Genomic DNA, 16,929 nt, shown 5'->3' on the forward strand with positions numbered 1-16,929 from the left:
ATGTATTACTCTGGGTTAGCCTCTACTAACCAATACTAGACTACAATTAGCTAAAGAAAATGAAATATAAACCTCACGGCAAATGAAGAAATGTTCCTTTCATTTGTTATAAATGATGTTCCTTAAATCTTCACCTCACTTTAAAGCTAGCTTCTTTCTTTATTTTATTTTATTCGTTAGCTTGATCAAATTTATATTGGATTGTATCAGACATTTAACCAGTGCGTTTCAATTTAGAATATTGAAAGAGAGAGAGAGACTCCTTTGTGTGAAAACAGTGAAAATGTATTTAATTGTAGAATTGATTTCAGACTTTTTACATGGTATACAGGAAACGTCAACTATATACATAATACAGAGTCCAGTCAGAACAAGCACTGCCTCTCTCTCATTATAACGCTTCTCCTGAAGAATATCTCTCCTGAATGCGTAGAGGAATCTGATTCTCCTTTACCTGCCTCCTCTGCTGCCGTTCTCCTCTAGATCTCTTCCTCTGTTTCATGTATAAAACAACTGTCACCAGAAACAGACAGAGCGAGGCCACCATCATGCCCAGGCCTAGCAGCAGGATCAACTGAGCATGTCTGTCGCAGACGGGCGTCTCAGAGGGTGTTTCGGGGGGCGTCTGTGCCGGTCTATAGGGCAGGGATCTTGGCATGATGTCCAGGTGGCATGGTTCCAAGGTGTCGTTGACCAGCAGGTTGACCCAGATGGTGGTGTGGAGGGGAACTGGTTTCCCACCGTCAGTCACCACGATGAACAGGTGGTGCATCCCCAGGTCCTTACCCATGAGTCTCTGGGCTAAGGTCACGTTACCGGACCGAGCGCCCAGCTGGAAGGGACTGCTGCTGCTGTCACCGTGCTGATGGGATGATGGATAGGTGCCCGGTGGTTCCCGAGCTGCAATGGTGTATGTGATCTCAGAGTTTAACCCTGAGTCCTTGTCGATGGCGTAGATCTTGGTTACCATGGTGCCCGTGGTGGTCCCCGTGGAGATGGTGAGACACGACAGGTTGCTGCTGGGTAGGATGACCTGGGGCTGGTTGTCGTTGACATCCTCGATGAACACGGTTACCCTGGCGACGGAGGTCAGAGGTGACGGGCGTCCGTTGTCGGTGGCAAGGAGATCTAACTCGTAGCGGTCCTGTTTCTCGCGGTCGATGTCGGCCATGCAGCGCAGCATCCCCTGGGCGTTGTCTATGACGAAGGGGCCGACACTGCTGTTCACCACCCTCACCTCCACCTCCCCGTTAAGCCCTGCGTCCAAGTCCGACACCCCCACCTTCCCCACCTGGGCCAGGGGAGGTATATTCTCAGGGATGAAGAAGATGAAGTGAGGGGTGAGGAAGACAGGAGCGTTATCATTCTGGTCCAGGACGGTGATCGTCACCGTCGCAGAGGACTCTAATGGAGGAACGCCATTATCTCTGGCTACAACTGTCAGTCTGTGAACGTCCTGTTGTTCCCTGTCCAGGGGTACAGAAACTGTCAGCTGACCTGTGTTCTGGTCGATTCTAAAAATGGCTGCCGCTGTGTGTGATGGTTGGCCCAGTTTGTAGGTGACCTGCCCGTTCTGACTGCTGTCTGCATCCTGCGCCCTGACTTTAAGCAGAAACGCCCCAGCAGGGTTATTCTCCTCTATGTCTATCAGATAGGGACTCTGGAGAAACTGTGGAGCATTATCATTCACATCCACCACCCTCACCCGGATCACTCTCCTAGGGAAGCCCTGAGCTGCAGTCTCCCCGACACTACCACGCATCACTACAGAAACATGATATTCACTCTTCATCTCGTAGTCTAAGGGCTTTGATGTCGACAGGAGATATTTGCCGTTCTGCAGGCTCAAAGAAAACGGCACCTCTCCTTCAATGGAGAGAGACGATGAGCCTCTAACACTACTAGTGTTCCCCGGCAGCTCTAGCAAAGCCAAGACAGTGGGGGGCTGATTTTCCTGTAACACTATTGTCTGGTTTTGATGATCTGCTATGAACCTGATCTTTATGCCATTCTCCTGGTATGGCGCGGGGAGCAGGGATACGGTTACCTGAGTGTCTGCAGGGGGGCAGTGGGGGCCGCTGGCTAACACTTTCAACACCACCTCCTCTCCCCTGTCACTAACACTAACACTGTCACTGTGGCGGTCTCTGAGGTCTCCTCTCAGGCTGATCAGGCCAGTGTGACTGTCCAGACTGAAGAGTTCCCTGGCCCGTTCTGAGATCTTGGGGCTGAGGGAGTAGGTTATAGCAGCGTTGGGGCCCAGGTCTAGGTCTGTGGCTCTGACCCTGGCTACTGCTGTGTCTCTGGGTGTGTCCACTGTAATAACCACCTTCTGGGGGCTGTCCAGTGTAAACTTTGGGCAGTTATCGTTCACGTCAGTCACTTTTATGAATAAAGTTGCTGTGGCGCTTAGTGGAGTAAAGCTACAGTCTGTGGCCACTAGAGTCATCTCATGAAGATCCTGCTTCTCGCGGTCTAGTCCTTGTCGCACAACCAAAAACAAAATGGCCGCTTCTTCTTCTTCTTCTACTGTCACACTGAAAAACCCACCGGCTCCCTCTAGGTGGTACTGCAGCTGTCCGTTACGTCCAATGTCTCTGTCCTCTGCCCGGTCGTCCAATAAGAAACTGGTCCCCACAGCCACATCCTCAGAGACACTCAGGTGGATCTCAGTGTTGTCAAAGTGAGGAGTGTGGTCATTGATGTCCTCTACAACCACCATGAACTTCACCAGCTCTGCCTCAGGGCCCACAATGGCGTCGTGTGGGACGATACACTCCCCAGCCTGGGGTTGGTCAGGACACAAGACCTCTCGGTCCATCCTGCAATAGATAGATGGATATATTACTGTTACAACATACACTATACAGTATGTACGAAAGTATGTGGACACCCCTTCAAATTAGTGGATTTGGCTATTTCAGCCACACCTGTTGCTGACAGATAGCCATGCAATCTACATGGACAAACATTGGCAGTAGAATGGCCCATACTTAAGAGCTCAGTGACTTTCGACGTTGCACCGTCATAGGATGCCACCTTTCCAACAAGTCAGTTCGTCACATTTCTGCCCTGCTAGAGCTGCCCCGGTCAACTGGAGGTGCTGTTATTGTGAAGTGGAAACGTCTAGGAGCAACTACAACTCAGCCACAAAGTGGTAGGCCACACAAGCTCACAGAACGGGACCGCAGAGTGCTGAAGCGCTCAGCGTGTAAAAATAATCTGTCCTCGGTTGCAACACTTACTACCTAGTTCCAAACTGCCTCTGGAAGCAACGTCAGCATGACAATGCCCCTGTGCACAAAGCGAGGTCCATACAGAAATGGTTTGTCGAGATCGGTGTGGAAGAACTTGACTGGCCTGCACAGAGCCCTGACCTCAACCCCATCGAACACCTTTGGGATGAATTGGAATGCCGACTGCGAGCCAGGCCTAATCGGCCAACATCAGTGCCCGACCTCACCATTGCTCTTGTGGCTGAATGGATGCAAGTCCTGTAGCAATGTTCCAACATCTAGTGGAAAGCCTTCCCAGAAGAGTGGAGGCTGTTATAGCAGCAAAGGGGGACCAACTCCATATTAATGCCCATGATTTTGTTCGACGAGCAGGTGTCCAAATACTTTTGGCCATGTAGTGTATTACTTTGCTACTAGTCAAGAGGAAGTTTCTTTATCAGCAGAAGGTATACATTAAAAACATACAGCAACAATAAACATCAAAGAAGTGCAAAAATCCATCCAGTTAGGTAAAGAAACAGTCAAAAGGCCTGAAGGCTATCACATCATCTAGAATGAGTTTCAATAAATAACCACCTGTGGTCGGTCGTGTAGACATCCCCTGTCCCCTGGTCCACCCTGAGGTAGACCTGGGTCAGGAGCTGGTAGGGGGGGGGGGACGTGGACCCGATGGACCCGACCCAGACCCCAGCCTCCTGCTCCTCTGGAACTGAGATCCGAACGGAACCGTAGCACAGGATCTGCCTGAGATGGACCATGACCAGTACGTTCTAAAGGAGAACATAGAAGAGAAAACGTAGGACTTGGACTAGAGGGCATTGGTGTGAAGTAAAGCACTGATATGGACCACGTTCTAAAGACGAACCCTGAATAAGGAACTTAAAAACACTGGAGAACATTGTTGTGAGGAGGAAAAACATTCATATGAGGAAATGATCATCCTTGGAAGTTCTCCATGAAGTAGGCTAGGATGGAAACATCTTCCTTCCTTTAATGATCTATTATTAACAGTGGCATTTCTACCTCAGTGCCTACTGTAAAAGAAGGGACTGTCTGCATCCTAAAGGGCACCTTATTCCCTATCTAGTGCACTTCTTTTGACCAGGGCCAATAGCGTAAACATTTTATTGTACACTATTTAGGGAATAGGGTGGCATTGGGGACGCATCCTGTGTGTGCAGCAGTACTGCAATATAATCTGATGCATCTCACCCCCTCATTCACTTACTATTCAAACCTACTGCACCATGACTAATGACAAAACATGCTTGTGGAATTATAAATAATCATTATCAAAAAGCACTTAACAAAACATATGCACATAATTTACATGACAATGTACATATTAACATGACAATTTACATAGTTACATGACGAGTCTCCTGAGTGGCGCAGTGGTCTAAGGCACTGCATCGCAGTGCTAACTGTGCCACTAGAGATCCTGGTTCGCATCCAGGCTCTGTCGCAGCCGGCCGCGACCGGGAGACTCATTGGCGGCGCACAATTGGCCCAGCGTCGTCCAGGGTAGGGGAGGGAATGGCCGGCAGGGATGTAGCTCAGTTGATAGAGCATGGCGTTTGCAACGCCAGGGTTGTGGGTTCGTTTCCCACGGGGGGCCAGTATAAAAATAAAAAATATGTATTCACTAACTGTAAGTCGCTCTGGATAAGAGCGTCTGCTAAATGACTAAAATGTAAAATGATGTTCCATATTAATAGTGAATAATAGCGATCATCAAGCATTATTCTTAAAACAGCCAAGGAGTGTACAGAAGGTCTTCTTTTTCATGTGCTCCCAGTCACAACAATAACCCATTAACTCAAGGACTTTGTGACTTTTCCTCGACGATATCCCATTACCCATGACCTATTACCCATTCACTAGCTCCCTGTCGTATGATCAAGTAATGATCAACAATACTACCATGCTGCCAGAGTAACTAAATAAGCAGCCGGCGAATGATTGTAGTCAAAGATAACACTGTCATATTGCCTTTTATTAGCTTCCAGAGAAAATCATTAATCAGTCTGTGTCAATGCATGAAGATACAGCACTCATACTGACCTATAGTGGTTCACTGACCTTTTGGTGAACTAATATTTATTAGGTTACAGTAATTAGCATAGACAATTACATAGATACAAAATATGATATGACATATGACATATGATATGACAGATAAATTGCCCTGTAGTGATTAATTAATTAAGTGATAAGGAAATTCTCTAATGGTTGACTGACCTGAATGAGTACAGCCCAGTTCATATTATCATCCGTCCCATTGGCCTGTAGCCTCCACACATGACACCTGTCTTGGTTTCCTCTGCCTCCACCTCTGCTAAGAGTAGGGAGGAAGACTGGGGCTGGAGGCAGCTATACCTGGAGCCTACCTGGGGACTGTTAGCACCCTCTCCACTCCTCCTCTCCCGCCCCTCCCACTTGTCACTCTGCCAGACAGGTGCACCTCCCACTACAGGTAATAAGCTGATTGGACAGTGTGCAGCAGCAAATCAGAACATCTGGTTAGTCAGTATTGTTTACCTTCTTGCTGTAACGTTTATCTCTGGTTCAGTGGTTTGAGGAATTTACCAATTGAAAGTAAAAGGATTGTCTTCATGGTTCTGGTGAAAGGAACATGACATACAAAAGGTTCTTCAAACTGGCCCCCCGTGGGTTCGATTCCCACGGGGGGCCAGTATAAAAAAAATAATGTATGCACTCACTAACTGTAAGTCGCTCTGGATAAGAGCGTCTGCTAAATTACTAAAATGTAAATGTAAAATGTTCTTATCTGTAACCATATGAAACACTTACTGTTAATCATGATGAGAAAGAAGTCAGTTTGGGGACAGTTATTCCACCACAAAGTTCCAAATCCACTGTGTCAAACGTGGCCACAAATGACAAGTGGTCTCAGAGTGCTTCTCCAATTCTAGTATTGTCCAACTAAATATAGAAATATGACTGTAAAAGGGCTATAGTCTTTCCTCCCCAGAGGTGTAGGCATACCACCAGTAAGTCAGTCAGTAGGACAGACGTCTATAGTGACATCAATTGTAACGTTTCATTCTCACTTCTTGAGTGACCCCTGTTGGTTGGTTGGAGTAGTTTCAGGTGAATTTACAATAACGGGCCTTCTACAGTGAATATACTTCCGGGTTAATTTCCAAAAAGCATAATAAGAAGTAACTTTATGATTAGGCCTTTAACCCTCCCGTTGTCCTAGGGTCAAAATTACCCGCCACTGTGTTGAACCAACTTTATTTAATTTCAAAAAATTTTGGGATCATTTGTGAGAAGGAGGCAGTGAGACTTTAAAGAAAGTATCACTGCCTCCTTCTCACAAATGATCCAAAAAATAAAAAAATTAAATAAAGTTGGTTCAACACAGTGGCGGGTAATTTTGACCCTAGGACAACGGGAGGGTTAAGGTGGGCTAATGTTAGTAAAGATGCGTTTCCTGGGAAAACAGTAATAAGATAGCCAGATTGGCTGTTTATAATAGATAATAGGCAACAGTAGGCCTACAATTTATTACATAATGGTTGAAAACATAGAAAAAATATTTTAGGAAAATCTCATAATTCCACTCGTCAATTTCCTTTAGACTCTAGACTGAATTGGCATTATAGAGAGGATTTCTGTGACGCATGGAAAACCCATCAGAAAAATGGCTCAGAGTTGCATAAGACTCTATTTTGGGGTTTCTGAGACTGTTCCGTTCATTCGTTTACGTTTGTGGAAAAGGTTTTCCTCGCCCTTTACTGTTACTTTCGAGACGCCCACTCACTACTGTAACCACAGAAGCCGCGCGAGCAGTGACCTGATTGGGTGCTGCAGAGTGCGTCTTTTCCCGTTGTGAGTAAAGTCTAAGGAGGCTTTATAAACAGAAGACCCCACTTGTCAACTTCAAACTTGACTTCTTGAACAGTTGCTGTATTCTAGTAGTCATCGACACATTATTCCCGCTTTTCAGAATGTCTACAGAAAACTTCAGAATGCCCACAGAGAACTTTTCAGGTGGGTCTTGAGCGTTGGCTTGATTGTACATATTGATCATTAAGGTATTGATTATTGCAGCGTTTTTTCTTGCATTTTAGTCCTGCTGTTGTAGATTTTTAATGTGGATTGATTTCAAATAGCCTGATTTTGTTTGGATTGATTTTAAATAGCCTGATTTTGTTTGGTATCAATTATTTAGTTTTTAATGGCATATAAATATATATTTTAAGTATCACTTCAGGCCTATTATTAATAGGCTAATTAAAATACATGTGTAAAGTAATTAAATTCAATCATGAATTGAATTATTCTCACTCTAACTAAAACCATATTCGAAATCCCCTATCAGACTTGGAGCTGGAGCTAACTAATCTGCTCCAGGAGTTCGCTGACGTGGTTGAGGAGTTGAGAGAGCCTTCCCAAAGCGTCCCGTACGCATACGAGCGGCTCCTGTCTGAAGCCAAACGGCGCACCGGGCTAGGGGACGACCGCTCAGTGGTCAGCGACAGCGGCGTGGAGGACAATAGTGACTGCAGTGAGTAGCCTTTAGGTCTAAACCTTTATGGTCGTTGTTGTGTGTCCCATACATACGTGGAGGAGGGCGCGTGATGTTTGTGCGTAAAAGGTGACTCAGATGGAGAATAGCGGGAGAGTACGCCTGTGGGTAGCCGCGGTTTGAACCGCTCTTATCAACCCACACTTGACAGTTTTCACTGGCGACATCATCGGCTCATGAACATGCATCAACTTTACATGAAAATAGAGAGTAACGCAAAATAACACTATTTCAACTAATGCACCTTTGCTCCATTAAATGGAATGGATGTGCATGACTGTCTGTGGATGAAGGGCTGCATTATCTTATTTAGCACCTCATTCAATCTGAAAGTTATATTCAACTTTAGCTGTCAGAATGGTCCTCTGTAGCTCAGTTGGTAGAGCATGGAGCTTGTAATGCCAGGATTGTGGGTTCGATTCATGGGACCACCCATATGTAAAATGTATGCACGCATGACTGTAAGTTGCTTTGTATAAAAGCACTACTAATTGGCATATATTAGTTGTGTTCTTGTGGTCTAACCTCCTCTCGCTCTCTCATCCCATCCTCCAGGCAGTGAGGCGTCTCTGGGTAACAGTTTGAACACCAGTGAAGAAGAGCTCCACACTGCAGGCATAAAAGTGACAGCCAAAGGTAAGGAGACCTATACCACTACATCTCAACCCATCAGTTGACCATCTAAACCAGCTCTGAGCTATCTGACCAGCTAGAGTTGTAGTAGGACAGTGTTTTCCAACCCTGGTCCTCGAGTACCCCCAACAGTCCACATTTTAATCATCAAGCCCTCAGTGAGTTGAATGATGTGTGTTTGTCAAGGGCTACAATGAAAACTGTGTACTGTTGGGGGTACTCGAGGACCAGGGTTGAGAAACACTGTAGTAGGAGATCACTATCAGTCCATACACAGATCACTATCACATTTACACAGATAATTAGTGCATTACCATCGATCACCATTGAGTTGAGTTTACACGACAAAGCTTGGCTGCGGTGCTTCTACAGCCTGTCTCCTGCAGGGCTATTGAGCCTCATCTGGGCAGGGTGGAGGGGGGGCTTAGGGTTTTGTATAGGTGTGTGTGTCAGGGTAGGAGCAGCTGTGTGTGTCAGGGTGAAAGGGGCCAGATTGTCTAATGTGGATGAGGGAATAATGTTAATGGAAAGACCACAGAGTGCTGGTTGAGGGGGCACCTGTCTGTCTGTCTCCATTATACTGGCACACAAGGCACTACTTAAGACATACATAACACTACTTAAGACATGCATTATACATACATAACACTACTTCAGACATACATTAGACATACATAATACTACTTAAGACATACATTAGACATACATAACACTACTTAAGACATGCATTAGACATACATAACACTACTTAAGACATGCATTAGACATACATAACACTACCTAAGACATACATTAGACATACATAAAACTACTTAAGACATGCATTAGACATACATAACACTACTTAAGACATACATTAGACATACATAACACTACTTAAGACACACATTAGACATACATAACACTACTTAAGACATACATTAGACATACATAACACTACTTAAGACATACATTAGAGATACATAACACTACTTAAGACATGCATTAGACATACATAGCATTACATAAAGCATTCATAAGCCATACATAAGCTAAACATAACACTATAAGGTCCATGTCGGTCAGTCTGAGGTGTGCTGCAGGCGCCTCACTGGCTCAGTTGAGTTTTATATATTATGGGCTGTTTAAGATGTGATTTTTATAATGCCAGCTGAATAAGAGTCTGTGAATCTTATTTTCCATCTTGGTTAAACAAGGGGTTGTATCCTGACTCCTTCTGTGTGTTCCAAATGTTACCCTATTTCCTATATAGTCCACTACATTTGACCAGGGCCCTTAGGGCTCTAGGGAATATGGTGCCATTTGGGATGCAGGTTCTTCTTATATAATTCTGGGAGTTGGATCACATTTCCTGCTCTGGTCCAAAGGAGGAAATGCCAGTGAACTTAGAACTGCTACTGCTGCGTCTCTCCACAGAAATGTTCCATTCCACCACTCTCTATTTCTCCTTTCTCACATGCTCTCCTTTTTCTCTGCAGCCAGGATGGGAGACACAGGAGACCTACAGAGATTCATCGACAGTTTGGACCGGGAACTTGCTGGTATGCATCTCAAAACAAAACAAAAATTCCCCACAACCTGACAATGCCATTATACCACTTTAGTCTAGTGTTTCAATCTCTTTATTGCCCTTTAGTCTAGTGTTTCAATCTCTTCATACCCCTTTAGTCTAGTGTTTCAATCTCTTTATACCCCTTTAGTCTAGTGTTTCAATCTCTTTATACCCCTTTAGTGGTTCTATGCCAGCTGAGCTCAGTATATCATGCAGTCTATTTTCTATTGCTGTCCCTTCCCAGTTAAACCTACTACCTGGGCTCAGTGGCCTGCACTATTTACTGCTGGTTAGGCCTTTAATATTATTCATTTATTTACTGCTGGTTAGGCCTTTAATATTATACATTCCCCTTTCCATTGAGATGCTAACATGTAGAGCGGCTAGTAGCCAGTAGCCTACAAGCCGTATAGTGCACTGCTTTTGACCAGAGCCATATGGGGAAATAAAGCCCTAAAGGGAATAGGGTGCCATTTGGAACTCAGACTCTGGGTCTCATCCCTGCAGTATCTAGCTGAATAACAGAGCTCCTCTAGTGTCATCCCTGCAGTATCTAGCTGAATAACAGAGCTCCTCTAGTGTCATCCCTGCAGTATCCAGTGAATCACAGAGCTCCTCTAGTGTCTGCAGGGTTGAGGTGGGCTATCTACATGCCCTCCAGTGATAATAGTCTATAGTACATGACTATCACTGTGACCACTATCAGTAGAGAGGCAGTGCTGTTTCAGAGAACACACAGACGTAGATACGCAGACACCCATACACAACCACGCACGCACACACACACACACACACACACACACACACACACACACACACACACACACACACACACACACACACACACACACACACACACACACACACACACACACACACACACACACACACACACACACACACACATACACAACCACGCACACACACACACACACACACACACACACACACACACACACACACACACACACACACACACACACACACACACACCCATACACAACCACGCACACACAAACACAAACACACACACACACATGCGCAGACATGCACGCAGACTCACACACACACATACACACACATGCTATCAGTGGGCCAGAGACACAGAGAAGTGCTGTTCCCCATTAATCATGACTGCTCTCGGCATCTGTACCAGGCTGCTGCATGCTAATGACTGTCTGTCTGTCTGTCTGTCTGTCTGTCTGTCTGTCTGTCTGTCTGTCTGTCTGACTGACTGTCTGTCTGTCTGACAGAGATGTGAGCGGAGAGCAAGAGACAAGAGACGTAGATGGAGAGATGGAGAGAGATGGAGATGGAGAAAGACGGAGATGGTGAGATGGAGATGGAGAGAGACGGAGATGGATAGAGACGGAGAGAGACGGAGAGAGAGACGGAGAGAGACGGAGAGACGGAGAGAGATGGAGAGAGAGAGAGATGGAGAGGGAGGCGGAGAGAGACGGAGCGAGACGGGGAGAGCGAGATGGAGAGAGACGGAGAGGGAGAGATATGGAAAGAGATGGAGAGAGACGGAGAGATGGAGAGAGACGGAGAGAGAGATGGAGAGAGATGGAGAGAGAGATGGAGAGAGAGAGATGAGAGACAGAGACGGAGAGAGATGGAGAGAGAGACGTAGAGGGATGGAGAGGAATGGAGAGAGACACACACATACACACAGATTTAAAATAGCACAGTTCTGTTCTGTTCTGTTCGGAGAAAGCCAGCTCTCTCCTGGCCCCTCTGGGAAAAAGAGGTTAAACATGAGGAATTAAAAGGGCATGATGTTTCAATAGCTAGAACACTACTGGACCTGAGGTGATAGACTACATCCCTTCCCTCAGACTGGTGACGTATTCACAGCTAAATGAAGCTGTTTTATAGTCAACGTGTATCTCTTCAATAGGAGAACATTAACGTGTATCTCTTCAATAGGAGAACATTAACGTGTATCTCTTCAATAGGAGAACATGAACGTGTATCTCTTCAATAGGAGAACATGAATGTGTATCTCTTCAATAGGAGAACATGAACGTGTATCTCTTCAATAGGAGAACATGAACGTGTATCTCTTCAATAGGAGAACATTAATGTGTATCTCTTCAATAGCAGAACATGAACGTGTATCTCTTCAATAGGAAAACATGAACGTGTATCTCTTCAATAGCAGAACATGAACGTGTATCTCTTCAATAGGAGAACATGAACGTGTATCTCTTCAATAGGAAAACATGAACGTGTATCTCTTCAATAGCAGAACATGAACGTGTATCTCTTCAATAGGAGAACATGAACGTGTATCTCTTCAATAGGAGAACATGAACGTGTGCGAAATGGCACCTGTATAGTGCGCTACCTATTCCACTATAAAGGAAGTAGGGGCCCTTTTCATATGCAGATATGAAGGAAACAGATCAGTGGGTGAAAGCAGCAGAGACTCCACAGTACCTTGTGATTAGTAAGTGTTTATGCCAACCTGCTGTTTCCTAATGCAAGGCTTTATAATAATGAAACCCATTGTCATCACAACCCAATGTGTTGGACCCCCCCCATGTACAGTAATTGTTAAAATGCTACGTTTTATATTGTAAAGTGATGTGCAGTAATATATTGCCTATAATACAAACAGACCAGTCCCTCAACTGATGATGATGATTTTTGTACAGAGGAATGCACAGATGAATAAAGATTGTTATTTTAAAGAACGTTTGCTCTCTTTTTGAGTTATTTGAAAGCAAAATGAATAGTCTAAAAGCATGGAGTAAGTGGAGGGATGTCACGTTCGTTCATCGACGGGTCAGACCAAGGCGCAGCGTGATATGCGTACATGTTTATTAAATATTAAACACAACGACAAAACAACAAACAAAACGAAACGTGAAGTCCAAGGCAGCGCAGCACAACATACCTTAACTGGAACAAGATCCCACAACCCACTAGTGCCAATAGGCTGCCTAAGTATGGTCCCCAATCAGAGACAACGAGCTACAGCTGCCTCTGATTGGGAACCACACCGGCCAACATAGATCTACACATATTAGAAACCCAACATAGAAATACACAACATAGAACATACACACCCTGACGCAACATTTAAGCGTCCCCTGAGTCAGGGCGTGACAGTACCCCCCCCCCCCAAAGGTGCGGACTCCGACCGCGCAACATAAACATAACAGGGTAGGGGCCGGGTGGGCATTCCGCCTCGGAGGCGGATCCGGCTCTGGGCGTGATGACCTCTTACTCTCCGCCTCCCTGTTGCGCCCCTGGTCTGGTCTGGACCTCGGAGCGCTGCTTCCCCTCTCCTTCCTCCCACAAAGTACCAAGTCCTGTCTGGACCCTGGTGTGGGACACCCCGAACCTGGAGAGGGGCTGACGTCTGGGTCTGGACTGGAACCGCTGACCGGAGCTGGACCGGGCACCGGTGGAGCGGACTGCTCTGGCTCCGGACTGGAGCTGCTGACCGGATCTGGACTGGACCCTGGTGGAGCGGACTGCTCTGGCTCCGGAGTGGAGCCGCTGACCGGAGCTGGATCAGGCACCGGTGGAGCGGACTGCTCTGGCTCCGGACTGGAGCTGCTGACTGGTACCGGACCAGGCACCGGTGGAACGGGCACGGGCCGTGCCGAACTGGACACACTCACCACTGGTCTGGTGCGAGGAGCAGGCACGGGCCGAACCGGACTAGGAACATGCACCACTGGCTTGGTGCGAGGAGCAGAAACAGGCCGGGCCGGACTGGCGACACGCACCACTGGCTTGGTGCGAGAAGCAGGAACAGGCCGGGCCGGGCTGGCGACGCGCACCACTGGCTTGGTGCGAGGGACAGGAACAGGCCGGGCCGGGCTGGCGATGCGCACCACTGGCTTGGTGCGAGGGAACAGGAACAGGCCGGACTGGGCTGGCGACGCGCACCACTGGCTTGGTGCGAGGGGCAGGAACAGGCCGGGCCGGGCTGGCGACGCGCACCACTGGCTCGGTGCGAGGGGCAGGAACAGGCCGGGCCGGGCTGGCGACGCGCACCACTGGCTTGGTGCGAGAAGCGGGACTGGGTTCCTTTATTAACCCCCGCTCCTTCTGCTGCCTAACCAGCTCCTCTCGCCGTGCCTCTACATCTTCCTTCTGCTCCCTCTGAACCAATGGCCCCCGTAATCTGGTGGCCTCCTCTCCTAACCAGCAGATCCGCCCTGTCACGGCCTGCTGCTGCCTCGTCGTCCACACCGTGTGCCCCCCCCAAAAATGTTTTTGGGATTGCCTCTCCACCCTGATCAGGGCCTCCCTCTTTCTTGCCAGATCCTCTCTCATCTCCTGCCAAGTCCATCCTCTCTGCTCCTCCTCGGCACACTGCTTGGTCCAGATCTGGTGGGATCTTCTGTCACGTTCGTTCATCGACAGGTCAGACCAAGGCGCAGAGTGATATGCGTACATGTTTATTAAATATTGAACACAACAAACAAAACGAAACGTGAAGTCCAAGGCAGCGCAGCACAACATACCTTAACTGGAACAAGATCCCACAACCCACTAGTGCCAATAGGCTGCCTAAGTATGGTCCCCAATCAGAGACAACGAGCTACAGCTGCCTCTGATTGGGAACCACACCGGCCAACATAGATCTACACATAATAGAAACCCAACATAGAAATACACAACATAGAACATACACACCCTGACTCAACATATACGAGTCCCCTGAGTCAGGGTGTGACAGGGGAAAATGTAAAGGGAAAAGTAAGTGAAAAAATATAATTTCACATGATATCAATAATGATGCTGTCAACGTCTGGGTGAAGTGGTGAAACGGAATCAGGCGCAGGACACAGAACTGAGAAAATGAATGGATTTACTAAACAAAAGTAAACCATAACAAACCCTCCACGCAGGGAAGAGCAGTACAACAGCTCACCAAACGACGTAAAACAACGGACAATCACGCACAAACTCAGGAGGGAAAACAGAGGTAATTACAGGGACACAAATAAGCATAATGGGTAACAGGTGTGATTTAATAAAGACAAGACTAGTGTAACACAGAAACATCGATCGGTGGCAGCTAGTACTCCGGTGACGACGAACGCCGAAGCCTGCCCGAGCAAGGAGGAGGGGCAGCCTCGGCTGTATTCGTGACAGATGCTATTAGATTGGATTTGTGGGGGGGGGGGGGGGGGGGGGGGGGGCATCAGCTATGTCACGGAGGAGATATGACTGAATATGTTGAATAGAGGATTATAAGAAAACAAGAGGATTAACAGAAAACTAAACCAACAAAGAAAATGGTTGACTGCTGGCTTCTGCCTTCGCTTTTAGTCTTACTTACTGCCAGTGTCACTCCTACAACTGCCCGTGCCTTCACTTCCTGTTGTCTTCCAGTTCCCGTATGACTCCTCTGATTGCTTGGCAGAAGTGAAACTCCAAACCAAATCAGGAAACACACAAATCTATCCCTGGCACCGCTCGGAAACAGTTAAAGGTGGGAAGCACGTCAGTAGAGTTGATTGCATAACAATAGTGATGTAATCTATGTTTGTCAGGGGGTCAGTAATGAGACTATAATTTATTGCTGTCTCTAAGAGGCGACTGCTGACAGAAGCTGAAGGAAAAATATGTTGTTCTGCTTATCCAGAGCTGATCAAGAAATAATGTATTTGAAGACTTGAAAGGCTTTGCAAATATTCTATTTGTCTCTAATGACACCCTATTTCCCATGTAATGCACTACTTTTGGCCGGATTATTATATGCATCTCAACTGACACCCTAATGACAACCAAATTGCGCAAATGGGTCTCAAATGAGTTTTTACCTTATGTAGTGAGATTTGTACATATCCACAGACACTAACGAGATGTGCTTTAGTGCTTACAGCATTACTAACTGGTGGATCTTGTAGGTACACGTGATGTGTAGCATACTATGCCATCGTTAACATGTGACTGTCACTAAAGCTGTGGGCTGAATCAGTTATTTTTAACTAAGTGACAAACAACCATAACAACACTGTACATTCTGTGAAAATAATAGATGACGCGGTAGTAGGCTACATTAGCTGTATGACTCGGTAGTAGGTACATTAGCTGTATGACTCGGTAGTAGGCTATATTAGCTGTATGACTAGGTAGTAGGCTACATTAAGTGTATGACTCGGTAGTAGGTACATTAGCTGTATGACTCGGTAGTAGGCTATATTAGCTGTATGACTAGGTAGTAGGCTACATTAGCTATATGACTCGGTAGTAGGTACATTAGCTGTATGACTCGGTAGTAGGTACCTTAGCTGTATGACTCGGTAGTAGGCTATATTAGCTGTATGACTAGGTAGTAGGCTACATTAGCTGTATGACTCAGTAGTAGGTACATTAGCTGTATGACTCGGTAGTAGGCTATATTAGCTGTATGACTAGGTAGTAGGCTACATTAGCTGTATGACTCGGTAGTAGGCTACATTAGCTGTATGACTCGGTAGTAGGTACATTAGCTGTATGACTCGGTAGTAGGCTATATTAGCTGTATGACTAGGTAGTAGGCTACATTAGCTGTATGACTCGGTAGTAGGCTACATTAGCTGTATGACTCGGTAGTAGGCTATATTAGCTGTATGACTCGGTAGTAGGCTACATTAGCTGTATGACTAGGTAGTAGGCTACATTAGCTGTATGACTCGGTAGTAGGCTATATTAGCTGTATGACTCGGTAGTAGGCTACATTAGCTGTATGACTAGGTAGTAGGCTACATTAGCTGTATGACTAGGTAGTAGGCTACATTAGCTGTATGACTCGGTAGTAGGTACATTAGCTGTATGACTAGGTAGTAGGCTACATTAGCTGTATGACTCGGTAGGAGGCTACATTAGCTGTATGACTAGGTAGTAGGCTACATTAGCTGTATGACTAGGTAGTAGGCTACATTAGCTGTATGACTCGGTAGTAGGCTACATTAGCTGTATGACTAGGTAGTAGGCTA

The 16,929-nt window shown here is 46.3% G+C and overlaps 2 protein-coding genes across 2 annotated transcripts; one reads left to right on the forward strand and one right to left on the reverse strand.

Annotated features, from left to right (window-relative positions):
* Positions 1-266: 266 nt before the first annotated feature.
* LOC311107562 (protocadherin-20-like) lies at positions 267-6,072 on the reverse strand. The gene is made up of 3 exons (XM_084150068.1): positions 6,051-6,072; positions 3,813-4,006; positions 267-2,822 (listed from the first exon to the last, which is right to left on the reverse strand). Exons 2-3 carry the CDS (start codon positions 3,992-3,994, stop codon positions 392-394), a joined length of 2,613 nt encoding a protein of 870 aa, XP_084006194.1. The 5' UTR covers positions 3,995-4,006; positions 6,051-6,072; the 3' UTR covers positions 267-391.
* A 990-nt stretch (positions 6,073-7,062) lies between these two features.
* On the forward strand, positions 7,063-12,678 carry LOC311107970 (regulator of cell cycle RGCC-like). Its single transcript, XM_084150602.1, has 5 exons — positions 7,063-7,256; positions 7,588-7,773; positions 8,350-8,430; positions 9,906-9,968; positions 11,233-12,678. Exons 1-5 carry the CDS (start codon positions 7,214-7,216, stop codon positions 11,238-11,240), a joined length of 381 nt encoding a protein of 126 aa, XP_084006728.1. The 5' UTR covers positions 7,063-7,213; the 3' UTR covers positions 11,241-12,678.
* The last annotated feature ends 4,251 nt before the right edge of the window (positions 12,679-16,929 follow it).

This window comes from Coregonus lavaretus (genome assembly GCF_964263955.1).
Source record: "Coregonus lavaretus genome assembly, chromosome: 32".
Lineage (NCBI taxonomy): Eukaryota > Metazoa > Chordata > Actinopteri > Salmoniformes > Salmonidae > Coregonus > Coregonus lavaretus.

What these genes read in the sequence shown, in the direction of transcription:
- LOC311107562 (XM_084150068.1), bottom strand. Translation starts at nt 3,994, where the DNA reads ATGGTCCATCTCAGGCAGATCCTGTGCTACGGTTCCGTTCGGATCTCA. An exon ending in GTCTACACGACCGACCACAG is followed by an intron (nt 2,823 to 3,812) that starts GTGGTTATTTAT and finishes TATCTATTGCAG; the next exon opens with GATGGACCGAGAGGTCTTGT.
- LOC311107970 (XM_084150602.1), top strand. Translation starts at nt 7,214, where the DNA reads ATGTCTACAGAAAACTTCAGAATGCCCACAGAGAACTTTTCAG. An exon ending in GGAGGACAATAGTGACTGCA is followed by an intron (nt 7,774 to 8,349) that starts GTGAGTAGCCTT and finishes CCCATCCTCCAG; the next exon opens with GCAGTGAGGCGTCTCTGGGT. An exon ending in CATAAAAGTGACAGCCAAAG is followed by an intron (nt 8,431 to 9,905) that starts GTAAGGAGACCT and finishes TTTTCTCTGCAG; the next exon opens with CCAGGATGGGAGACACAGGA.